Source organism: Heterocephalus glaber, unplaced genomic scaffold, assembly GCF_053883595.1.
Source record: "Heterocephalus glaber isolate CG9 unplaced genomic scaffold, H.glaber_assembly_v1.0 deba00001547, whole genome shotgun sequence".
In the NCBI taxonomy this organism is placed as follows: domain Eukaryota; kingdom Metazoa; phylum Chordata; class Mammalia; order Rodentia; family Bathyergidae; genus Heterocephalus; species Heterocephalus glaber.
This window is the reverse complement of record NW_028258340.1, coordinates 18,274,657-18,301,465: the sequence shown is the minus strand read 5'-3', so window position 1 is coordinate 18,301,465 and position 26,809 is coordinate 18,274,657. Positions and strand designations below refer to the sequence as shown.

Below are 26,809 nucleotides of genomic sequence, written 5' to 3'. Positions count from 1 at the left end.
GCCTGGGAAATAATTATTCGGATGGGACCCTAAAAGCATAGGCCACAAAAGTGTAAATAGGGCAGTTGGATTACATCAAACTAAAAAGCTTCTGCACAGCCAAGGAAACCACAGAGTGAACAGAGACAACCTACAGAATGGGAGAAATCTTTGCAAATTGTACATCTGCTAAAGGATTAATATCCAAGGTATAGAAGATAAAAATAATTCAATCTAAAAATGGACAAAAGTTCAGTAGGTTTCAACTTAACACATATGAAGGCAAACATGTATGAGAAAGTGTTCAACAGCACTAATAGGCAGGGAAATGCAAAATAAGAACCATAATGAGATAGCTTCATACCTATTAGGATGATGATTATCAAAAAGACTAAAGAGAACAAGCGCTAGCGAGGACACGAGGAAAGAGAATTCTTGCGCACTGTTGGTGGGATGTAAATAAGTACCATCATTAGAGAAAACTGTAAGGAATTTCCTCAAAAATTAAAAACATATTCACCATGTGATCCTTCAGTCTCACTACTAGGGATGTATCCAAAGGAAATGAAAGCAGTACATCAATGGGACATCTGGACCCTCAGGTTCACTGTAGCATTATTCACAATAGCCAAGAATGGAATTAACCTATGTTTCCATCAACAGATGAATGCATAAAGAAAATGTGGTATGTATGCACAGTGGAATACTATTCAGGCATTAAAAAGATGCAGTCTTGTCACTTGTGACAAACTGGATGGAACTGGAGAGCACTATGTTAAGTGAAATAAGCCGGGAACAGAAAAACAAATACCATATGATCTCACTCATATGTAAAAGCTAAAAAGGCAAGCTCATAAAAAAAAGAGCAGAACGGTGTTTACCAGGGGCCAGTGGCAGGATAAATATCTTTCCACACATGGCAGATTTAGTTTGACTCCTTTATGAATGCTCATGTGCCTTCTGCAGCTGCTGTCTTCTAAAAGCCTTTCTGCCACGTTACCTATCAATGTGGTCTTGGAATACTTCTGATTCAGGTTTCCCCTGGAGTTCTGCATCTTGTAAGGATTCTTGACACTGGCCATGTTAGACACAGTGTTCTCTTTGGTGTGAATTTCCGCATGTCCATTTTACTGATAGAGTTTATACAGAGACATCTTGCTCTGGAAACATATTTTCCACAAGTGATGTCACCTTGAGTTCCAAATTATTTCTTTGTGCAACTTGTGCTGTTATAGGTGTGGACAATTTATTTGCATCTAGAAATAATCCAATGTTTTCAGTCTCTTAAATGTCACTAGGATATAACATTCTGATTCTGCCATGTTTTCTGGGAATAAAGTCTTTTTAATTTGGGATAATGTCTTTGCTAAAATCTCATTTTGAGCATATGCCTGAGCTAAATCTGAGTTATATTTTGCCTTTTGAATTATTTAGAGGAGCTTTTAAAGTTTTCAGGTGGTTTGATCTAATAATTTTTAGATTTGATAGCTTACAGTCCAAAAAATATGGCCTGTATAATTGTTTTAGAAATTGAGGTTTTCTCGATTGTTTTTGTAAATGTCTGGTGGACATTTGGACAAAACTTTAGCTCTTGTGAATGAAGTTTCATTATATGGAGATTTAGCTAAGGTGATCATAATAGTCACTTTCTCTATTTTACACATCAAAACCAAAGAGGTCTGTTTGAGTATTATGCAGAGGTAGGAGAATTCTGATGTCACCTTTATTGTTTCTTTGTAGGCAATACATTTTCAATCCTCCCACCTCACCTCCATGTTTCTTACATAGTCATGTCTGTTCTGAGAAATGTGTTAGGTGATTACATTATTGTGCAAACATCCTACAGTGTGCTCATACCCTTAGATGGCCTATTGATATATTCAACAGAAGTGGTTAACATGAGATGTATAAGGCTGCTACCAATATAACATGGTGTAGTTTTACAGTAATCTTTTCTGGAAGTAGAACATTCTAAAAACAATAGTATATCAGTATCATTTATTATCAAGTATGATGTACATAATTATATTGCTATACTTTTTTGGTAGTAGTAGAGATTGAACCCAGGGCCTTCAAACTGAGCTACATTCCCAGCCTCTGTTTTTATTTATCTTGGAAACAGAGGATCAGTCACTAAATTTACCAGGCTGGGGTCAAACTTGCGATCTTCCTGTCTTAGCCACCCAGAGACCTGGGATTAATTATAGGTATGTGTCACCATGCCTATCTGTATGTGCAAAAAACAGGAACATGCAGGTTGTTTACATCAGCATCAGCACAAACCTGAAATGTATTGTGCCTCATTGTTGGATCAGGTATCAACTTTACTAGGTGATAGGAATTTTTCAGTTCTGTTCTAATCCTAAGTGACCACTGTTGTAGATATGGGCAATCTGTTGTTGACTTGAGGCCTTGTTATTTAGTGCATGACTGTTTTATTTGTTGCTTCTCTATTATCTACTGCATGTGTTCCTTCTAGTATTTCTCATTGGATTTCCTGGATGTAGAATTCACATTTCTTATGTGTCAGCTCTTCATCTCTTTATCCTTTTACTCTGAATTCTAAGATTTCTCTATTGGTAATTTCTGAGTTTACTACCTATATTTGTATTTTAGAACTTTGTCAAAATTTTTATTCAATGAAACCTTTCTCGATCTGATCCTTTTTGAGAACTACAACATTGTTGCAAATTGTTTAGTATTAAATTTAGATGTTAAAGTTTTCTCTTCTGCTCTGATTCTGTAGAATGAGATCCTATTTTCAAAATGCTACATCTTTCCATGTTAGCAGATTTTTTTTTTTTTTGGTACCAGGGATCGAACTTGGGTCCTTGCGCTTGCAAGGCAGGTGGCAGAACCACTGCGCTAAATCCCCGGCCCAATGTTAGCAGATTTTTAAAGAATTAAAAAAAATGCCTCATGGAGCTGGGCCTAGTGGTGCATGCTTGTATTCCCAGCACTTGGGCGGCTGAGGCAGGAGGATCACTGCAAGTTAGAGGCCAGCCTGGATTACATATTGAGTTCAAGGTCAGCCTGAACTACATAGCAAGACCCTATCTCAAAGAACCAAAACCAAAAACAAAACAAAACACCATGGATCATACTACTCAAATCTTAGTATCTGATCAAAATGAAAATAAACACTTTTCTCATTTTGTAGGTTTATTTTTCTTGGCCCCAAATTACTTGATTACAAAGTATTAGAATTGGTAAGTTCAACACTTTGCTAAGCATTTGTTTTGGGCCACCCAAATGAGCAGGGAGAAGTGGGTAGTATTTCAGGTCTTTATAGTGGATTTGAAAGCTCACTCACTAGAATCCTCAGGGAGCCAAACAAATATTCCCTCTCTGTTTACTGTGGCAGCCTGAAGTTACACATTATGCCTCTTAAGTAGTGGTCAAACAACTTTCCATAAATGCTTTCTTTCCTTAGTGAACTGTGGTGCCAAAGTGAGCCCAAAGCAAATGCTGCAATACACATGCTTCCTGTCTAGTACACATTTCCTTCAATTTGCCCACTGCTCAGTTTGGGGAATGCCAGACTTGCTTTGCAGGTTGAACTACAGCTAGTTGTGACCTGGCTGGGACTGGTTGCTACTGCCCTCAGGATGTCCACATCTGCTTCCTGTCCTTTCTAACCCCATTGAGAACATCCTTCGATGTTTTCCAACTCTTAAAAATGTTGCTTACGTCAGTTGAACTTGGGAAGAGAAACTAAAATTACAATCTTGAAATTAAGAGTCCTTCTACCACGTCACCATTAAATTCATTGTCAAATAGTGGACAGAGAATGCAAGCCATTTCAATACACTGTTTTCTACTCCTTTCGTACTACAAATACCTTTCAAATAAAGATCTTTTTTGGATCACGCACAACAAAATCAAACTACACTAAGTCCCTGACTTACAAACGAGTTCTGTTCTGGGAGAACGTTTGTAAGTCAGATTCATTTCTAAGTCTGACACACCTTTGACACAAATATACAGTGTAAAGCATAAAAAAACTTCACATGCTCCATGATCTTGTCCATGTTCTTTAGAATTGTACCCCATGTTCTTCAGAATTATTACAAGAACAAGTGACATCTACCTTTTTTTGCTTCAGTCCAGTCTCTCAATTATTTTCACTTTTGTTTCCATGGTTATTGCTTTGCGCTTCCTAGCAGTCCCCTCTATATCATCACTGCTTTTCCTCGTTTCTGGACATCCTGGGCTCTGATTGAGCACTGTACTACTGTACACTTCGCACTGTACAGTAAGCACACAGCACAACTGTGACAATGTCCAGCAGACACGTGAGCTACTTCTGGGATTTGCTGGCATCTATGAATGTTCATAATGCTAAGTCTGTTATTATCTGGAAAGTTTGCAAATCCAGTGTTTGTAAGTCGGGGACTTACTGTTCTGTATTCCTAGTGATTTAAAGGAAAGCAAATTTAGGGACTGGGATTTAGAAATGGCTGTATTTGGCAATTCTTGTTCAGGGTAACAAAATGATCCGAAAACTGCCTAGTAATTGCAACAATAACTGCAAAAGCCAAAAGAAAAACAAAATATTATCGAATGTACTAACTTTGGTTTTGTACCCAAACCACAATGCAAAAGACTGGGAAACTAGGCTTCATTACTTGTTTCTGCACTATATATTCATTGCTGCCCTATTATGAAAACATGGTCAAAAGCACACCTACCAATGTTCAGAAGGACAGCTGAGGTATTTTGATTGCTGAGAATCTGAAACTTGAAAATAATCTCGGGCTGGTGATTTAGTGCAGTAGCACCGTGCCTGTCTCACAAGCAACAAGGTCCTAAATTTGATCCTCGGTACTAAAAAAAAAAAAAAAAAAAAAGAAAATCATCTTATCCACAGGCTGGGTGTTGTAGCTCAGTGGTAGAAGCCGAGGGGAGTAAGGAAAATATTTCACATGCTACTTTTAACATTATCTTTCATGTTCTTTCTATACTTAACTGTAAACAGTGGTGGTGGGTAACTAGATAGTTGATGATTCCTTACGAAGATATTTCAGTTAATAAATGACTGGGTTTCTCACTGGGAGGGAGAATGAATATATACAGGGACTTGAGATACAATGTATTTCATGGGTTCTGGTTAGAGCCTTATTTTATTGTTTTGGGGGTCTTTTTGGTACCGGGGATTGAACTCGGGTCCTTGCGCTTGCACAGCAGGCAGCAAAACCACTGAGCTAAATCCCCGGCCCTAGAGCCTAATTTTAAGAAGCTTATTTCAAAAAATCTGTGAGACTTATTGGGGAAATTTAACACTGGATAGTCAATATTTAAAAAGGAGAAATTTTTAAAGGTGTAATGAAGAATTTTGTAAGGTGTGTTTGTGTTAAAATGTTATTTACAAATGAATTATGTCTGGGATTTATTTCAAAATAATCGAGAAAGCAGAGGGGTGCTAACACAGATGGAGTACTGGTAATGCTTACACATAATTTTGAAGGCTGGGTAGTAGGTGCATGGAACATAATTATACCATTTTTCTGTACTTCCATACGTTTAGAATTTTTTTCTGTTAAAATGAGTAAAAATGATTTAAATGTATTTAGTCACAGAAAAGGTTACCTAGTATAATTCATCTATGGTGATTTCTGTACAAGTTTGGAAGGTTTCTGTAGACACTAGGCGAGATGAGCGTCAGGGCCTCAAGGCCTTTGCCTTTGAAAAATTAACAGATGGCAAAGATTTTCTAAAAGTTATTCATTTATAAATGTTAAGTGGAATGAAAAATGTACGTATTCCAACTTTGATACAGAACTTCCACTTTTATCTAATTTCCAAGTCAGAGTAAGGTACACTTAAAAAGAAAGCTAACATTACTACATGTTCTAATAAACCAAGATGTGATTACGTTTGTGAATCCAGAAATATATTTGGGGCTACAACTAGTTTGATATTGTAAATTATTTCTAACTACACAGAAAAGATGCAAGATGTAGTGTTTGCTTTTAGTTTATTAATTTATTTTGCAGGAATCTGACTTTTTGAATATGTATTGTTTGGAGGTATGATGCATGCATAGCCTTTCAAAATGCCTTTGTACAATTTCATCTCAAAATAATTTCATTCACAGCATACACAGAAATCTAAAACATGATATTTACATGATTTGATACGTTCTTACCGCTTTAATGAAGAAACTGAATAATTCTTTTACAGTAGGGAGAGAAAAATGGACATTGGTTGTCATAAATAAGAATTCAGAATTGTTCAGTCTCAAAGCAACCTTTCATGGCTTTAGAAATTAAAACTGAGTTGTCATTCTATTAATCTCTGAATGCCCAAGCCATGCAAACTCTACTTGTATTAAATATTTGGGGATGCAAATAATACAGAAAAAATGTCTGGTGAATATGAAAACATCATCAGAATTAACTTTCACAATAGGAAAATACTGTTAATTCTTTCAAAAAGATACAGTAGTGGTGCAACAGACAGTGCCCAATTTATTCTGATTTTTTAAAGTAACATTTCAATTGTTTTCCTTTCTCTACAGATATACAAACACACACTGTAACATACTTATTCAAGGTCTAACAATGGTACAATATTAAAATAATTCAATTTTTAACAATAAAGGGACATCTTCACATTCCAGGATACATCATGGTTTTTTTGTTTTGTTTTGTTTTTTGTTTTGGTACCGGGGATTGAACTCGGGACCTTGCGCTTGCGAGGCAGGCGGCAGAACCACTGAGCTAAATGCCCGGCCCCATGGTGGATATTTTTAAAGGACAATCCTATGCTTTATATTCTTGCTTTTTGTTTATACTGTCAGAAAGACATTACAGTTACCTTTTAAAAGACTATATAAAATTGAATTGCCACAGAAAGGATATGAACCCTAAATAATTGTGACAAAGCAATGACAAAATTTAAGGAAACATTGATTTCTTTTAGAATTAAAAAGTACTAAAATTGAGACCAGCTCTTTAAAAATTAAACTGCTTATCACACTTCCCATTTCTTCCAGGGAAATAGACAAATTAGCAACACTTTCCCCACCATCATTAATCTGTTCTAAAACTACATTTTTACAACACATTTGTTTCTTTAAAACCCCCTGCCTCTACTCTCTCCCAAACTAGATCAATATTAATTCAATACATTTTACAATGCCTAGAAAGCTGCTGGCTCCTTGTTACCACTTTAAACTTTTTAAGGAACTCCAAAATTTAAGGGGCAATGTACTTACACAAAATGCCAAACATGCTTTCTAAAAACCCAGTTTACAATAAACAGTGAAATAACGTAATGTAAAACGTACAGGCAGGTCTGTATGTTACCAGATACATCAAACCAGATGTATTTTAGGAAAAGTAAACCTCTTACAACAATCAAGGAGTGCACCAGCTGATCCAAAATACAGGCACCCCAGCAGCCAAGCATCACCCCATTATACCCTACCACATATGCCAGTGTTTATGCCCACCAAACTGACTAGAAGATCCTTTTAAAAAGGCACCTTGAAAGTTGGGTGAATTTTATTAAAACTGGTCATAGGCAAGAAGCAGTCTGTATGGGAAACAGTTCAATGTGTCAAATTTATCAATGTCAAATTATTTTTTGCTCACTTTTCAAAACTGAATATAGCCTATGTTGGAATATGAAACTTGTGCACAACTGAAAATTAATGTGTACAAAACTTCCTTAAAATCTATCTTTGATGTTTCATATCCCACCCTCCACACCTAGCAAACAGACTGTTTCCTCATCTCCCCTGGCAGGTGAAAGCAATGATTGACTGGACATATCATCAAAGGACTGAAACCATGCATCTACTGTATGATAACAGTTTATTAACCTTGGTGTATTTTCATGCAAGTTTTAAAGTCATCTACATGGTTTTAATAAAGTACTGTATCAGACTGTTTTCAGACATGCTACTTTCATTTTCAACTGACAACTGCCAAGTTAATTGCCACCACTGCAGCATATCACTATGAACACTGGTAAACCTTTTTAGCTAGAACACCAAGCAGTATATATATGTATGTATATATTTTCCCCAAAACTGTTTAACACCAAGTGGGGCTGACCACCACTAACAAGATATGAAACCACACAAAGGCAAAGGCATCTTACAGAACAGTAGGACTACTAGACTGTGTTATTAGAGTGACAGAGACCAGTGTTACAAAAATCCTTTAAAGATCACTGCTCGTGCTTTTAAGCCCATCTGCTTTCTCAGCATTATTTTCACAGTTTTGCCACAGTTATTGTATTAAAAGATGTTTTAGCAGTATAATTATATAACCATGCTTACCTTGGGAAACAAGAGGAATTATTTTGGGGAGTTATTCCATATATGAAAAAATGTTTTCAAAGCTGTAGGCAGTGTGTGAAATTATGATTTCAATGGAAAACTATGATGAGTTATGCCTTTGGTTTCATTACGCTATTAAGTACAGCTTGTTTTTCCAGGTCTGCCAGATTTTACCGCTAAATTAGAATATAATGACAGCACAGAGTGTGTGTGTGTGTGAATGGGGGGGAAGGGGCACCTGTATTCCTAAGGTCATAACCTCTGGTAAAACCCTTCAGGATGGGAAAACCTACCACCTTTGTTGCTGTTCATCTTCACCAAAACAGCAGAGGGAGGGTCCAAAATCCAATTCTGAACTGCGCTTATCTGAATGTTACTAATTTTTCAGTGATGCACCCTAGTGAGTCACACTAAGTTCTGTTTCATAGTGCTTTACTATTACCTGAATTGCCTGAACAAATTCAGTATGTTTTCTGAGAACAGTTACATTCAATTTAAAATGTTTCAAATTCTCCATACTCATCTTTGTTGTGTATGCCGGGAGGGGGACTGGAAGATCAAACCTAGCTTTGTGCATGCTCTGCAAGCACTCTACTGCTGAGGTACAGGCCCAGCCCAGTAATTCTTTACTAGCCCTCTCCTGCTCCCCAAATAATGCAGTGTACAACTTTATGATATTGGCCAACTATATTTTCCCTCATGTTTTCATAAACATGTGCAAATAAATCTTTATTGAACAGTTAATATTTTTTTCAGCTAAATTAGGATTATGGCACAAAGCATTATCTATGCTGTAAACATCATGAATTCATCACTTAATTAGAAGGGGGGAACAACGGCCTGATGGACTACAAACATTTCTTAACCACAGCGGAGCTCAAGATTTCCAAATGACTTCTGGAATGGACTCATATTTGGTACACATTCACTATGCTATTGGCAAAGTGCAGTTTTATGAGAATGTCATTTATAAAATCATAGTTTGTAAGGGTTACTTTTAAAACCATTGGCCTAATAAAACATATAGTAACTTAAGATGTATTTCTTATGTGGCATAATTAGGTCTTAGTTACCAGTGCTAATATAGGGTTGATGAATCACTGTACAAACCAAAGGGATCTTACTGCCTCTGATTGTACTTTCCAACAAAGGGCATGATCTGCCTCATTCCTGACTGCTGCAAATCACATTTTAAAATATCTGTGTGTATGTGTGTTTGAAACTACCCCTGAAAAAAGCAGCAATTACCAATACCCTTATTATTTTGCCAAAAAATGTATTTGGGGTGCTTTTCCCCATCCTTCTCTTTACAGGAAGCAGCAGGAAGAAGCACAGGGAGCCCTGGTTTCCCAGAGAGATGTGATCAGAAAAGTCCGCTCTGGAATTCACAGTTTGCCTGCATAAACTGTAACATTTCATACCACGATTCAAAGTTCAACTTTAAAAAATAAGGGCCACCCAGCAGTAACTTTAACGACTGGGATTCCACAGAAGAACTCTTGACTTCTCTGTGTACATTCTTTCAGGAGCGAGTCCTTTCCTGGTTTCAAGTAACCCTTTCCACCTCTTACTCTGCAATGAGTTAAGGAAACAGAAAGACCTCCCCATCTTTCCTTTGTGAGCACAGTGGCTGAGGTGCCATTCCTCCTCCTCCTCCCCTACGGAGTCAGAAATGACAAGGCTGGGCAGATGAAGAGATTCCCGAGGTTTCCTTTTCTTCTGGCGGGTGCTTCAAGTTTCCCTTTCGACCCGGGGCCAGCTCTTCTGAATTCAAGTGTACCGTGGCATCTCACACTGCTCACAGCGATTCAGTGCTGGGTGGTTGAGAAAGGTGCAGCTGTCACAATTCCACGGAGCCCCTTCATAGTCTTCATCTCGGGACTGTGTCCGAGGACTAGGTTTGGAGCCACACAGATGGTCTGAGGGAAATGAGCATTAAAGGAAAGAAGAGGGGAAAATAGATGAAAATTTTTCCTAGGATAATCCAAACGAAAAACTACTCCCAAAAGCGAGCGGGGTAATTTCCTGGCTTATCTAATGTGTAAGCCAATTAGTAAACATACCTGTTGGAAAAGTGTAATTGAACAAAAGGCTTGTGAGGGTTTGCTTTTTTTTCTTGGCTATAAGAAGATGGAGGAAAGTCCAGAATAGACTGCCTTCCTAGTTCATTCCCAACAGTGGCTAGTTAGGCTTCATTCCAGTCAAATGAAAAAAAGTATTATAGCATGTCAATTCTATCTCCACAAGTTGTCCCAGACAACTTCAGCCTACCTTAACTCTGTCTCTATGTACTATCCATACCACAGTAAAGAACTCATTAACCGCGCACCTTTTTCCTTGAGACCTTAAGCTCCTTAACCTCCAACGATATGCATGTTTTATACTAATAGTTTATAAATGGCAGGAATGGTTCGTGACAGTTTTCCCCAGAATAGTGAAACGAGAATGATACCCTGTACACTTAAGTTTTCATAAAACTGAAATCCATTCATTCTGATTCCTTCCTACCTTATAGGGATAAAATTGTTCTTCATATATTAGTTTTGAAAAATGTCTGTAGCTGGCTAGCAATCTGATGTTGACTTCCAGGATTTAAAACACACACACACACACACACCCCACTTGTATTCCTTTTAAATCCTCATTTTCTCTCGCCTTGTGTACAAAAATGCTCTGTTCCTACAGTTAATCTGTAAATCCTCCCTTTTAGGAATGGTCTCTGATGAGTGGGGTCTAAAGATCTTCAGTTGGAATTCACCCTGGAATCCGGGCAGGGTCAGGAGGCCAAACGCATCCACCTATAGAACACTGGAAACTCTCACTATGTTGGAAATGAGATTAAGATCTAAGGTAAGCAATCTTTCTAAACAGAGAAAAGAAACAGATGTGGGGAAGCTCTGTCAGATACTGTTTGGAGGCCAAGCATACCTTCCACTGAAAATTAACTAGCTGACTTCTGATTTGTCAATTTGTTTTTCGTGACAAATGGCTGGTATAAACATTCCCTAAAGAGAACTGAGGTTTAGACCCTGAACCTTACCTCCTGATAAGCAGGAAGGTGATCTTAGTTTTACAATATGATAGAAAATTACTGGGTTCTTTAGCCTATTCCTGTCACTCCAAACAGGAGATGGGCTTTTGGCAGCCATGCTCACCCATCTCTGTCTTTTGCCTTATGACTCCAAAACATGTAGATTTAGTACAGTCTTCTTTTTTGTCTTGTATGGAAGAAGAAAAAGCACATTGTTGAAGTGTTCTGTTATGGGAAAAATGTTTACTATGCCATTTCCAGAAAAGGTCCTCTTTCGCATAGCAGCTTTTGTCTTTTAAAAGAACAATATGCCTGAAAACCTAATTAAAAATTACACATTATTACTGCTGGTTTTGAAAAAAATAGGCTCTCAAAATTCAATTTTCTCTTTTCCCAAGATAGGGAAGGATAGTTTTGAAAAATGTCTATAGCTGGCTAGCAAGCTTATATTGCCTTCCAGAATTTAAAGAGACACACAAAAAACCTTTTTATTTCATGAAGCAATATTTACTACAGAGGAAGAAAAGACATTAAACTCTTAGCCATTACCCTGTTTTTCTATGTTAGTTCCAAATGTAGCCTTCAACTTTTGACTATGGTGATATGTATGTTTACAGTGAAAATGTTTTTCAAAGCACTATTTTTTTTTCTAAACTATAAAACTGGAAATCTTTTTAAACATAACTAACTCAGGATATCTTGGGACGCCTACCTGTTTAATACCATGACAATTTAATTTGGAATAATCATTCTGATGTAACTCACCAAAACATTTTCTTTTTTTTGGTACCGGGGATCGAACTTGGGTCCTTGCGCTTGCTCAGCAGGCGGCGAAACCACTGAGCTGAATCCCCGGCAACAAAACATTTTTTGAAAAAGATTATCTTAGAATTTTTTTTTTTTTTGGTACCGGGGATTGAACTCGGGACCTTGTGCTTGTGAAGCAAGCACAGTGGCACTGAGCTAAATCCCTGGCCCAAGATTAGAATTATTTTTAAAGAAACTGCTCATTTCATCAGAGAAGTATTTTAAGATGTCTGTTCACATCTGATTAATATGTATGCAATCTTTTCTTTTTTATGAAACTTAAAAAGAATATTTCATATTATTTTCAAATGGATTAATTGTAATAGGCTAAATTTCCCATGAAAATGAAAAAGCCTCACAAGTATGCAACTAAATATTTTTAAAATTTAAATATTTTGTACAGAAGTTTCAAGATAAATGAAAAACTGCATTTTTGGCCCCAAATGGCAAATATGCTAATGGTAAAGGAGGGTTATTTTTTTTTAAACTGTGTAAAGTATATCTTGTTTATATGTTTGTTCTTAGGATGGGATCTTTTCAACTAGTTATACAATATTCTTTATGCATTCTTAAAGGAAATGTGGTATTTATACACAATAAGTACTATTCTGTCATAAAGAAGGATAAACTTGAGACATCTGTAGGTAAATGGATGCACAACAAGCTTAAATATCACATGGTTTCTCATATATGCGAAACTCAAAATATAAAATGAAGAACAAAATAAACACAGGAAGACCGATTTGAAATGAGGACAGGAACAAGAGAAGGAGAAAGGGAAAGGGGATGAAAAAAAAAAGAACTGAAGAAGAAAACTGGAAATCGAGCTTTAGCAAACGGGAAGGGGACCAAAAGCTGAAAGGAGCATGGAAGGAAAAAGAAGGAAGATGTGTTATGTACATGCACCAACTCCCCATGATGAATGTAATCATGATGTACTGCAAACATGTACTAATAAAAATTTTTAAAAAATTAGTAGAATACTTGCACAAGCTCAAACATATATTTTTAGAAACTTCATTTAAATTGAATGTCAGGATAAAGCTGAAGCAGTATAAAACTTCAGTGAGAAGTTTGTAAAATTCGGAGCTTCCAAGTCATTTTAAAATTATTTATTTGGTCTTACTTTTAATATACTGTTTCCTTAGAGCTTATCTGTCAATTTTGGTGGCTACTGAGCATTTGAAATGAATGTCAGTCCAAATTGAGATGTACTACACGTGTATAAAATACGCAACACATTTTGAAAGTTTAGTTTAAAATAAGGATTGTTACATATCTCACTATACAATAAAATTAATTTTACCTTTTTGATGTGGTTACTAAATATTCTCAATTATATATGTGGCTTACATTTCCATTGGACAGGATAGTCTTAGAAACTCAGTATAGAGAATAATTTTTGAAAGTAAAAAAAAAAAAAAAAATCCAAGGTCTGCTAAGTCCACATAGGTTAATGTGTTTTGGACATTCTGCATGATCTCTGGACACACAAGTACAAACCATCTGCAGCTGCTGCCTGGGTGTCATGGACATCTGCCTGTACTTTGGAGGTCACGCTAATTCTTCGGGCTTTTCTCTCAATTGTGCAGGGGTCTGAGGAGTCTGCATAAGAAGAAGCAAAGCCAGTAAGAAGGGATCAAGTCATTCTTCAGCAAGATGGAACAGGTTTACAAGGACAGCTCATGTAACCTACACAGCTGAGTGCATTTATTCTTACTACTTCATGTTATTTTAGGTCCCCTTGTGAGGGCAAGTGCTACATTTAATGCTGCATTTACAACCTATGCAGAGCAGGGGTTCTTTGAACTTTTTCCATCCTCTTCAATTACTTGGAACAAATGCCCTGTCTTTCCCCAGATTCCCACTTTTCAGTGGAACAAGGGTATAAACTCAGCGATAGTAATTAATGTCAATGTGAAAGCCAAATTTGGGAGATTATACTTCAGTGATTTTCTGATTAACCAACAGCTAAAAAATTACAAGGTGAAAAAAGGGTAACCACTACAAATAATAGTGAAAAAATACAACTACAAATTTTATAATTAAAAAGCAAAAATAATAGTACTTGGAATGTCAGACCAATTCAAAATAATACTATTCCTGACAAACAAGTGCTCCCAAATGATTTTATAAATTCCAATTATCTATGTGTGCCAAAGCCTGGCAGACACTTTGCAACATGGACAAAAACTGTAGGTACCCCAATATCATGCTAAAATACTGTTTCTATGAATTTATAGGTTATTAGCAAGCAACATTTTATATTAAGTGAACAGTGGCAGACTCCATGTTATTTGGCCTTAAGAGCAAAAGATCTCGTATTCGCTGATCAGTTCTAAGCCCATATGAAATCCCCTAGTACAACCCACTATTAGAAATCACTGCTCCACAAGTGTAAGCATGGCAGCTTAGGCACTTAAACACTCATTATCAGAGCAAACATCTCCTCAGGCTCCAAAGAGTAAGGTAAAGTTCTACTTGTCCCATTTGTTAAAGTACTTGCGTGGCATCACATAGCTGCATCTCACTGACTCAACAAAAACCTTACAGATTCGCAGATTATCACATTAGATCTGAACAGGGTCGGGTGGCCAAGAAGACCACTGTCACCCTGTGAGTTTCCAAGGAGGGAGCAGGGAGATGTGCTGAGTCATCCGAGGAGCACATGCTCACACGTGAGTGCGCAGTACTGCTTAACTGCAAAGCTCAATCCAAAAAGGTTTCTCTTTCCTTCTGTTTTTTTCTGTCATTCTCTAATTGCTACCCTTACTCACATAGACCTAGACTTTTGAATTTCTAGTATGTATCTGTACTACAAGACATTCAAAGAAACCAGTTCTACCAGCTATTAGCATTTTACTGTTCTTTTTTTTATGTTAGTGTACTTTTAGAAAAGGCCACATTAGTTTAAAAAACAAAGTGAGAATATTCAAGTACTGAACAAAGTAAATTTGACTTCATAAAACTGAGTAGCTTTTTATAATTCTGTGATGAAATGGCTTCTCCCCAAATTATACAATTTAATCAGGTTATTTAAAAATTTTAACAGAAAAAGGTAAAGGTTTAAAATAACAGTACCATTTTATATTCTAACCAAAATACACAATTAAAGTTAAACTAAATGTTGCTGTTTATATAGAATTTGTTTTAGATGGCTTTCTAGTTTACCTTTTATTAAAATTGCATACACACAGAGAACAAACTGCTTGGGATAAGGCGTCATCTTTGCTCTGTAGGATCAAGCATCTATCTAATCAACCTAGATATTAAACATTTTAAGAAAGTGGTAGTAGATGGACCCATTACAACTAACTCTGAGGGACCATATAATAATGGCTTTAGCAAATTTTATTTGAATTAAATGAACCATGGAAAAGAGACTTACTTGTAGAGAGCTAAAGCCTGATATTAATGAGACTACCTCATAGAATATTAATGTAAGCCTTGCAAAATTCTAGCCAAGCAGGATAGCAAACCGTAACCTCCCACCTCAAATACATGGTGTTGATCCAGAGACAGCAGAATGGCATATTAACACCACCGCTGCATCTGGGAAAACCACAACTTCATCTGGGCTCTGACTATCCATCCCATTACCTCAAGAAATTTTCTTTCTTTTTGAATGGTCTTTCATTATATGCATATTCCTTTGTAAAGTGTCTGCTCAAGTGTTTTCTTTTTTTAATATATATTCTAGATACCAGTGTTTTATGATACACATTTTGTGAATATTTTCCCCTAGTCTCTTTGAGCATAAATGTTGAATTTATTGTTTACCCTGTCCTGTCTAAAAACATATCTAAGCTGCAAAACTATTGTTTTTTACTGGAAGCTTTATGGTTTTTTACTTAGGTATATAACTTAACTCAAATTTTTATATATGATGTGAGGCAGATAAAAATTTGGTTTTTTCCCCCACATGAATATGCAGTTCTTCCAGCCCTACTTGAAGACTTTCCTTTCTCCATTGGTTGTGTACGTCTATTAAAAGTCAACCAACAAGGTGAGTGGGGATCTACATCTGGACTCTATTTTATTCCAATGATCTATTTCTTTATTCCTATGCCAGTATGATTATTGTAGCTTTACAGTAAGTCCCGAAGCTGGTTTGTGGTTTTGCATTTTCATTTTAGAATCAATTAATTTCAAAAAGCCCACAGAGGTTATAATTGTTTATCTACATGTAAATCTTGGAAGAATAGGTATCTAGTTGTGGTAACTTATATTTTCTCTTTTTTTCCATCTCATTATGTTTGCTTTTTTAAAGTTTTCATCTTAGATCACTGATTTTAGATCTTCTTGTCTTATATGAACACTTAAAGAATTTGGTCTTGCCCAGAGAGGTCTGACTTTGTCCCCAACTCCTGGGAGTTATATCTAAAACTTTGAAAGTATTAGTCATGTCTTTGTATGGGTCCCTTAGACCATACCTCAGAGTTGATGCTAATGAGGTGCCACATGGAGGACATACTGTCCACCATTTCTCATCAGTGCCGCCCTCTGTCCTTAGGGTAACAACTTCCTTACACAGAACAATTCTTCCATGACAGCCCTTGAATCAATTAAATGAAGTTCATCTGCTGGATTTCTAGTAAGTGATACTTCTTTAGTAGACACTTAGGCAAAATCAAGTTTAAAGACTCATACTTTACAAACCCAAAGGCTAAAGTGATACCTATTTCTGTACAGCCCAGTGACTTTTAGGTGAAACTACATACCATGTTTGTATGGTGCCAAATTTGGCACATCCACTAAGATGCTTCTTTGTACCATTTTTAGAAATCACTGGCTATTTCAGATGTGGATTTGATGAAATATCCATGGTAGTAGTAAAGAATAAAAAGACCAGATTCTGTGTTACAACTCAAATGAAACATAAAAACACTACTAAGTATACATGGAAAACTGTTCAACCAAAATTCATGTAAGTAGGTCAAGTTATATTATTTAGATAGAATTTAAACATTCTCTACCTAAAAATAAGTCTGATCAGGTTTTAAAATATTGTACCCTTGGGTGACTTTTCAAGAAATGCATTCTCGGGGCCTGGGATTTAGCTCAGTGGTTCCGCTGCCTGCCTCACAAGCACAAGGTCCTGAGTTTGATCCCTGGTACCAAAAAAAAAAAAAAGAAATGCATTTTCCACTATGCAGTATGTCTTCATCATTAAACTATCTTGAGTTTCTTTTTTTTGGTACTGGGGACCGAACTTGGGTCCTTGCACTTGCGCAGCAGGCAGTGAAACCACTGAGCTAAATCCCCGGCCCTATCTTGAGTTTCTACTTTAGTTCAGTTTTGAGAATTATAAAACAACATGGGCTTTTAGACAGAAAATGTTAACCTATATTCAGTGACTCAACATTTCAGTTTAATTGAAAATAATGCCAATTAAAGTTTGGTCCATAAAAACAGGGAAACAGATTTGATGCCTTTAAATTATTTCTATGTAACAAGCATCTGAAAATAATCCCTCCAAACCTGTTATGAGAGATTTTTGTCCTTGACGAGAAAACACGTAAGTCCCTATCTAATTGCTAGGTTCATCTTTTGAGTATACAGACTCTTTTTGTTGCCTTAAAAACAATCTACCACAGATCTAATTTGCAATCTGAGACCTTCAAAATTCTCAATTTTCATTGTTTTATAAGAACCAATTTTAAAAGTGCTGAGTAAACTCATGTTAACTATAATACAGTTTCAACTTTTTAAAAAAATAAATTATATCCCATAGAAATATCTGACAGTAATTTTATGAGTTATTAATTTTAGTGGTTTCTAAAAAAGTTTGGAGACATCTCCTTATCACCACAATAACATTAATATGGTAACTTTATGTTTAATAAGTTACTGAACATCTCAAATGACATTTCTTCAAATATTTATGTGAGGGCCTAGAGAATTTTGTTATTTAATTCTATATTTGTAGCATGTCCCTACTCACCTTTTTTAGATGGTTTTGGTGGTACAATTGGGCCAGGTTCTATGTTGTCATAAAAATTATTCATAGCTTTTGGATCAAAGTTTCCTATAAAAAAATTACCAGCATTTAGGACTCTTTCTCAAAAAGAAAATATATAAATAAAACATGTATGAAAGGAAATGTTTCTCAGGGTTTCAAACATATTATCCTAATCCTCCTCCAAATGAAACAGTGTTTTCTTTATCATTATTAGAAAAGATCCAGGAAAACTACACCGGTGTTTATCTATGCATTTCCTGAAGGAATATTTCTAATTGTAGCCTTGTCCCCTTAGGCAGTATTTGATGAGGCAAATGAAAAGAAGTAAAAGAATGGCTAAACTGTTTCTTTCTGCATATTCTGATTTAATGAACAAACTATAAGAAAGAAGACAAACAGTGAAAGCTCCCTTTCCTAATTTACCTTAAAATTTAATCCATTATAAACTCATCCATGGAAGAAGCCCAATATATAAAGATTAATCAAGTTATATTTTGAGACATTTAAGCAACCTGGATAAATGTGAAGTAACAGCAGTTCATGGATTCCTATTTTCAAGAAAAAAAGAGAATCTTAAATTCCATGTTAAATGATGTTTACAGACTTGCCAATGATAAAAGACATGTTTCTAATTCCAGAATAGATAGGATGGTCCCTGAGAATGTAGTTTTGTCACAAAATTATCACCTCTTTTAAAATGTTCACTCCCTGATCTAGTGTCTGTATTTCTGCCATCTCTCCTACTGTAACTCCTCCAAGGTCTGTTTTGATACAGTGCCAGTTGTGGGTCCTACCCTCACTTCCGTGAGCCTAGCTCTATGTTCTGCTTGTTCTACACAATTCTAGCTAAGCTTTCTATCTGTGCCTGTGCTTGTTTAGAGGATGCTATATGATACCAACAGTTTAACTATATTTCTAGATTATTCTTCCCAACAAATATTTTCCCTATGAAAACCAACAATTAAGCTGCTTTTCATCTAAGTCTAAGTGCTGCCCCCCCCCCAAATAAAGTTTAGGTTGGAAACTTGGTGTAGAAGATTTCTGGAGCATAGAGAAGTAGAATTTAGTATAAAAAAAGCTCACTGCAAGGTCATTGCCCAGTGCAGACTCAAAACACAGTTCTTTGCAATTACAAATGTTTTATTCAGAGAATTTTCTGAAAACAATTCCTATGATAGCTCATATAAGCCATAATGCTACTTGATATACTGTTTTTTTCGTTTTAAGATGCTGCACATCTATTTCTTCAATTACTTAAGTTACAGCTGATGTTCTAATTTCTAGATCCCTTAAGGCTTACTATAAATATCTTAACCAAATGTTTGATTAGTGTTTCTTGTTTTGCTTCAAAGACCATACAAGTAAAAAAATTGCAATCTTCTGTAACATAGTAGCAATAGTTTATATAACCCCCACATTATGTGGGGTGATTCTTTCACTGCTTAAAGCTACTAGGCTATGTAGTGACTAAGCTTCTGAAAATAAATTTAAAGGTACCTGCCTAGATAGCTCAACATGCACATTCTAATTTTCCTGTTATTCAGACAGTTCCATATCTTTTGGGTTCACCTCATCTATTTAATCTTGCCTAAAAATGGCAATGAGACATTGTGTTATTGAGATACTCTTGAGATACTCTTAAAATACTGTAGGAGCTCTCTTAGCTGTCATAACTAAGAACAGTAAGGGGGGCTGATTAAAATGCAGAATTAAGAAAAATTACACACCAATGTTAATGTAAAACAAAACAGTAAGAGACCTTTTGAGTGCAATTCCATATTGTCTTACATAAACCATGCCCATGGTGACCTAAACCAGGGGTCAGCAAACTCTGTCAAGGGCTAGATAATAAATATTTCAGACTTTGTGGACCTGTAATATAATCTCTGCTGCAAGCATGCAACTGTGCCCTTCAAGCACAAAAGCAGCTATAGACAACACATAAATGAATGAGCCCGGCTATCATTTCACTAAAACTTTTATTTACAAAATCAGGTAACAGGACCTGGTTTGCTCTTATTAATAAGAGCCACAATCCCTTGGAATGCTAGAGGAATAAAATCAACAAAAAAATCACTTGGAAATATATATTAGGAATTGCTTTTCTTTCCTGGTAATCTTGACACCAAGTACATAATCCTTTTAGATATTTATGATCCCCCCAACCTTTTTCAGTTGTTTTCACCCATATCAAATTCACAGTGCCTTTTAGTGATTTGCCTTTGAATCTTTTTTTCTAGTACCGGGAATCGAACTCAGGACCTTGAGCTTGCCAGGCACAGTGCCACTGAGCTAAATCCCCAGCCCTTGCCTTTGAATCTTAAAAAAAAGCCTTTGCTTTTCATATAAAGAGAAACTTTCTCCTGAATTCATGTCAAGTCATTAATGGCAGAAATAAAGTAACTGACATAAAAAGTGCTAGGGACACAACCCACTCTTGGTAAGCAGACAGTTCCACCAATGGGGGCAAGAGTACATGGGCATTCCAGAATGGGGCCTACTGGTCAAGAGGGTGCAATAGGTTTAGACATTAGTCTTCTTTCCAGAGGAAATGAAGGCCATCTGTAATTTGGTGAGCTGGGTAAATGAAAGATAAGAGAGCTTCTACTGTAGTATACTACTGTAGGAAACCCAAAATCCTAAAACTGAGAAGCCTAATTTTCTGAATTGGCATCCTTATTGTTTTTACAGATATTTTAGTTTACTATCACATAATATAAACTGCATTAGAATTAAACCCATTGATTTATAAAAGATTCACAGTAAATGACTAAAGGATAAATGCAAAGTAACATAGGACATTCTAAGTGATAGGAACTTAATGATGAGACTGCCAGAGTAAAACGATTTTTTGATCCCCCAAATCTGATCCATGACCCACAGGGTAGAGGGAAGCTTATCACCAGGATTGTAATCTTGTAACAGATAAAAACTGTCTCTTAAATCTATAAAATCACCATTATTGCTATTTAAGCAGCTTAAAATACCACACTATTACTTATGGTTTACCAAATAATCAAGTCTATACCTCTAGATTGAAGGAGGTCAACTTCTTTCAGTGTACAGTCAACATTTATCTGGAGTTGTCTGTTCATGCTTCTCAATCTTGTCATTTCCTCAGGCTATTAAGAAAGGACCCAAAATAGCAATTGTGGGAAAGTCATTATCAAGCCCAACATTTAAGAACTCCGTATCATGTTAATTGTTCTGATTGGCTATTACCAGGAATAAGGCCTTAGTCCATAAGAGGGCATGTTTAAGAAGTTCTATGTGTATGTTTTGAAAGGAACAGTCACATACAATGGGTAGGTACATCAAAATGGCCACATATAAACAAAAGCTGCATGCAGTGGCAGGCCACAATACTGGACTGTGTTCTATCATGCGACATCGTAATCACAGAACACTGAATATTTCTATGGTTTCACGGTAAGGGAAACTTTCAGAATCAACCCTTTAAGCAATGCCCATGATTTAATCTTGCCTAGTAACAATTACAATAGTACTAATTTTAATTAGTGCTTACATCAGGCACTGAGTTTACGAGGATTCTCTTATTCCTCTATCAATAATTCTTTCAGGCAAATAATAATCTTTTTCATTTCTTCATTTAAGGAAGCAATTAATTTAGTCAATGAAAATGTCAGAAACAAGTGAACTTCCTTCTCCTGCCTCAACCTTTCCAGCAACACACAGGAGCCACTGAAATGTGGAGTGTCCTTGTCTTCAGGTAAGGTTTTCTGGAATCATTTACTTCCCACGCCATTCTTAATTTCCTTACTATTTACATATATGGACAGTAAAAACTAAAAACGTTTATTAGACTCTGGAGCTATGAGGACTGAAGCTTTCAGCACAGCCCAGATATTAAAAGGGTGTTTTCACCTATATAAAAAATCCTAACTGCTACTATAGGAAGACAAAAGAAAGTCCTATTCTGTTTAAAATATGTACTTGGCTAAAAGCTAAATGTGTTAACAGTGAAGAAAAATGAGCAGAATGGATATCTTAATTCACAAAAATGCTGTCAGGCGGTATTATCAGAATAAGTAGGAGTGCCCACTAACTGGGATCAAAAGTTTTAAATAATTGATATAAAAGGCTTATTAGTAAGAGCCACTGTCCCTTGGAATGCTAGAGGAACAACACCAAAAATCACTTGGAAATATATATTAGTAATTGCTTTTCTTTCCTCATTCCTATGGGCAAAGCGTGACATTAATATATAATGTTATATACTGTTATACTGATGTTAAATTCATATATACATGTTATATATAAATATATATATATATATATATATATATATACACCTTGCTTACCAGGCAGTATTAAAAGAGTTTAAAACATGCACTTGAGTATTAATTTATATTAAAGATAAAGCATTAGTTAAGGTACCCAAAAAGTGATGCTATCATCCCAGAAACATGGAAAAGAATCCATTCTTTGTGGCAAATTCAAGTACCTGAAGAGGCTGATCATTTCTACATATTTTGGGGTTTGGGAAGAGAGACGTTTTAGCCATGGAGGCCCTGAAGAATGAAGCTTTGTAACAAGTATAAAAATACATACTATACTTAATAGTCAATAAGGTACTACACCTTTGCATATAACAAAAACCCCTCTCAACAGGCGTGTTTCCAAAGACAGCAGAACCAGTGAAACTCATGGTTTATCTGTAAGATTTCTATGTCCTTTTTCAAATGGAGGTGGGGAGCTACTTTTGAAAAGTTACTGCCATTTGTTAAAAGTATACTGTGTTTTCATGGAGGAAAAGATTTGCCATGTATGAGTTGTTTGTAAGATAACAGGATATTTGTATCTAACATTTCAAAATGAAAAATTCTAAGCTCTTCAAAAGGTGGCAGAAATACCTTGAGTCAACTGTTTTAGTTGTCTCACAGAGACACTGAAGACCACTGATGCTCTTTGGTTCCTTGGCACCAATTATGCATTTGGAATTCAAAGCTGTGGGGTAGTCCAAAACGCCAATTAGAATAGGATGAATGGGGGACAGGCCAATTGGAAGATCTCTGCTTCTTGAAATCTTATTTATCCTCCAAAGTAAAACTTAAAATTCCCTCTCCCCCAGGAAACTGTCTCATCTTTGGACCCTATTAGCAAAAGGGCTAAAATTTCTATCTCCAACCTCAGAAAGTGCTTACATCATTACCATTTACCTAGTCAACACTTGAGATTTACTGTCTTATATTACCTTTTCTCTTACACAGATATATACATAACTCTGTAAAAGATGGCATCTTCTGCAGTACTTAGTGCAATGCTTTGAAAACAGCAGATTAAAAAAAATGCTATCATTCATTTGGCACTTCTGTCTACTCAAAGTTTCTGCAACAGCACAGATAGCTGGTCACTAATACGCATTCCAATTTCATTAGACAAGCACTTAACAATTTATATACTGCTTGATAAGAAATTAATTTGTTTGAAAACTTGAAGGCAGCAGTATTTGCTTATTAGCAAAAATGTCAATTCTTGACTGGACATCCCTAATCCCTAATAAGATGAAGATAATGATAGCAGTCTCTGAGTACCTCCTCCACACCAGGCACATTACATACACTGTCACATTTTGTGGACAGGATCATTATAATGTACTTGTTAGAATTCCCTTTTATACATAGGGAAAATCAAATGCAGAGAAGTTAAATATATAACCAGTGTGTGCCAAAGTTATTGAGACTCCAAGCCTGTTTTTCATTATGTCATTGTTCCTCAAATGTGCCTCAATGAACAAAAAGTGGACTCTGACTAAATCATTTATTTCTTGATTAATATGTATATATATTCTTAGGTCATGCATTTTTCCTAAAGTTAAAAAGAAATCAAAGTTTTGCAAAATGCTTCAAATTTGTGTATATATCGAGAAAAATTTTCCAGTATTTTGTGTTTATTGAGAACAATACTGGTTAAATGTCATGTAAATTGCTTAACATATCTAATTCTAAAGAAAACCCCATAAGACGAGTACTTTACCACACACATTTTACAGAGAAGAAAATAAGATAGTGAATATTACTTATAAGGAGATATGAGTGACACAAATAGCAGAAGTAGCATTTAAATTTGCACCTGACTCAAAAGCACACTCACTGTCTTAACCACCATGTGTTGTCCCTTAGCCACATACTCTCAACTGTCCTCTACTTTTCTTTCTCTAAGTCTGGCAGCAGAAACACAAAGCAACCACCCTTAAACTTTTCACCACCCATATGAACTACCCATTTCTGAAGCTAGGAGACAGTTATACAGGGTTCATTATATTAGTCTACCTACTTGGTGTCTTTGGAATTCTTTATAATAAAAAGTTAAAAATAAATTATAGTTCCAGACAGCAGTTTCACCAATTTTTTCCTTTTTCCTTTCTAACGTTGACCTATCAATAAAATCTAAAATCTGGGTGCTTTTCTTCAAGCACTAATCCATGCTACATTGGGAGAGTTTTCTACTTCCAATTAAAAATAAACAGGATTTTATTTATCAGGGATTATCATGCAACAAGTAGTAACTACACAAAGCTTACAGAATTACTTCAAAGAAAATGACTTCTATGCTTAACAAAAATTTCATGCTCTACAGGTACCTAAAGGACTATAAAGTACCCAACCACTACAAGTGGATTCCCATTTGGGCTATAATTCAATATTATCCTCAATCACAGAATTCAACTGAGATTTCAAGTGGGAAAAATAAGGCTGAGATTTGATTTATACTAACATCATTTTTAGGTAAACATAGCTTTGCAGTTTCCCAAGTGTTTAACTAAAACTCTCCCAACAATGACTAAACTGAGCAAGGTAGTCAATGTTGGAAAGAATATGCCTGATTCTCAAGAATCTCTTCCTCAAAAAATTTCACAAGTTCCCTGTTAGCAGCAGAATAAAGTTCAAACATCTAGACATAGTGTTCAAGGTCTAAACTCCATTCTGTATGTACATTAACCTCTAAGCTCATCAGAAATCTCATGCTTGGGCTGGGGATTTAGCTCAGTGGTTCCAGTGCCTGCCTTGCAAGTGCAAGGTCCCGAGGTTCGATCCCCAGTACAAAAAAAACAAAAAAAGAAATCTCATGCTTATTAAGTGACTTTGAGCCTTTATTACCTCATGTTCTTCTCTCTTCAAAAATGCCTTCCCCTTTCCTCTCTGCCTATACAGTACTACTGTTTAGGGAGGGCAGTGGTTTCTCACCCTTTTTTTCCTTCAATCTAATAACCCTATAAAAATCAGATGAAATCTATAGATCTACCTTTCATATAATCACACACATGAAACTGAATATAATTTCAGGGAATTCACAGATCCCCTCTGAAGCCAGAAACTTCAATTAAAGCAGCTCTTTGAGAAAGGAGCTGCATTCATGTTGACCACAAGACGCCTGGCGCGTATATATATATCCACTTCTCTAAATCTGTGACTTCTGAAGAGAGACTAGCCTGAATTTAGAGAGGGTAGGCTCTATGGGGAAAGTAGAGGTTAGGTGAGCCTTGAAGAATGACAGGATTTATACACACAGAGCTGTACAAGGGCATTTCAGGAGGATCATATGAAAGAGCAGAAAAGTACATTGACTAGGTTCAGAAACCAGTTAATGTGTGAGTTCTCTCATTACCCACGAGCATATACAGCACTTACCACACTGTGTTGTAATTATTTGTTGCTGTCATATGCACTAAGCACTTAGCACAGTGCCACATTCAAAAAGTGTATGCAGAAAATGCTTGTTGAATACATGAATGGTGAAATGATAGGTTGGATCATAAGCTTGTGAAATCACAAAATTTTAGAAGATATGTTTTGAAATTTTCAGTAGCAGTCCCCTTTAAGACCTTCACCTCAGTTTCTACAATTACTTAATGAAACTGCTCTGCCTTAAAATATTCTATAGTCAACGCTTTTCCAAAACTCATATTTATCTCACTTGAATTAAAGTACTGAGGAAAATAATTTTAAATACAAGAATAAATGAAACATGGCAAAATTATAAAACTTTTGGCTAAGGTGAAATTTTCATTTCTATTTTGACAGAAAGCAATTTATAAAAAATGATGCTACACTTCGATTATAATTGTCACTTTTTGAAAATACTGGTAAGCCTGTGGAATTTGTACACTGAAAAAATAAAACCTCAAATAATTTTGACAAAAGTCTTGCACTCACTGTTTGAAAACAAACAATACTCTGGCAGGAAGAGAATGTAAAAGAAAACAAAATGGCCTCAACAGCCAGTGGCCCCATCTTCGTATCAACACATCCCAGCAACTTACCGTGGGGATCGCTGTGGTGCAGCTGACTCTTCTGAGCCGTCTCTGCATCAGGTCATGTTCCATACCATTAACTTCAGCCTTCAACCGCTCTAGCTCGTCTTTCTCAAGTTTCAACTGCTTTGCTAACCTCTCCATCCTTGCTCGCTGATGTAACAGCAAGGCTACAGCATTACAGATAAAGTTGAATAACAATGAACAAATGACTGGAAAATTTTTATATGCATTGCTAATGTATTAAAGACCCATCAAATTTCAGGGCTGGCATTTACTGTCTTTCTAATGCTCCTCTGCCTCCATATTTGCTTTAATTCAGCTCTTAACTGCTACCAAAAGTAACATCACGCATACATCCCTCTTGTCCTGTCATCTTTAGTTTGCCTACAATTCTCTAACTACACTTTTGTGCCTTAAAAGGCTCAATATCATTACAATCACTTCCCTTCTTATATATTGAAA

The 26,809-nt window shown here is 36.0% G+C and overlaps 1 protein-coding gene and 1 long non-coding RNA gene across 21 annotated transcripts in view; one reads left to right on the top strand and one right to left on the bottom strand.

Moving 5' to 3' along the window:
- Window positions 1-5,939: 5,939 nt before the first annotated feature.
- Window positions 5,940-26,809, bottom strand: part of Tab3 (TGF-beta activated kinase 1 (MAP3K7) binding protein 3) — a 70,141-nt gene continuing 49,271 nt past the window's right edge. For 19 of the 20 annotated variants that reach the window (XM_013074069.3, XM_021262598.2, XM_087189893.1 and 16 more), the window contains 5 exons: window positions 26,354-26,514; window positions 21,098-21,191; window positions 18,052-18,135; window positions 13,611-13,712; window positions 5,940-10,188 (listed from right to left, as the gene is read on the bottom strand). In XM_013074069.3, the coding sequence (XP_012929523.1) occupies window positions 10,040-10,188; window positions 13,611-13,712; window positions 18,052-18,135; window positions 21,098-21,191; window positions 26,354-26,514 (590 nt within the window). In that variant the 3' untranslated portion in view covers window positions 5,940-10,039. The remainder of the gene's footprint in view (window positions 10,189-13,610; window positions 13,713-18,051; window positions 18,136-21,097; window positions 21,192-26,353; window positions 26,515-26,809) is intronic. The other variant, XM_087189895.1, reaches the window with a different exon arrangement.
- LOC110350293 (uncharacterized) lies at window positions 10,188-26,355 on the top strand. The gene is made up of 5 exons (XR_015442445.1): window positions 10,188-11,119; window positions 13,700-16,113; window positions 16,621-17,034; window positions 21,685-21,799; window positions 26,115-26,355. It is a non-coding gene; the product is annotated as an uncharacterized LOC110350293 (long non-coding RNA).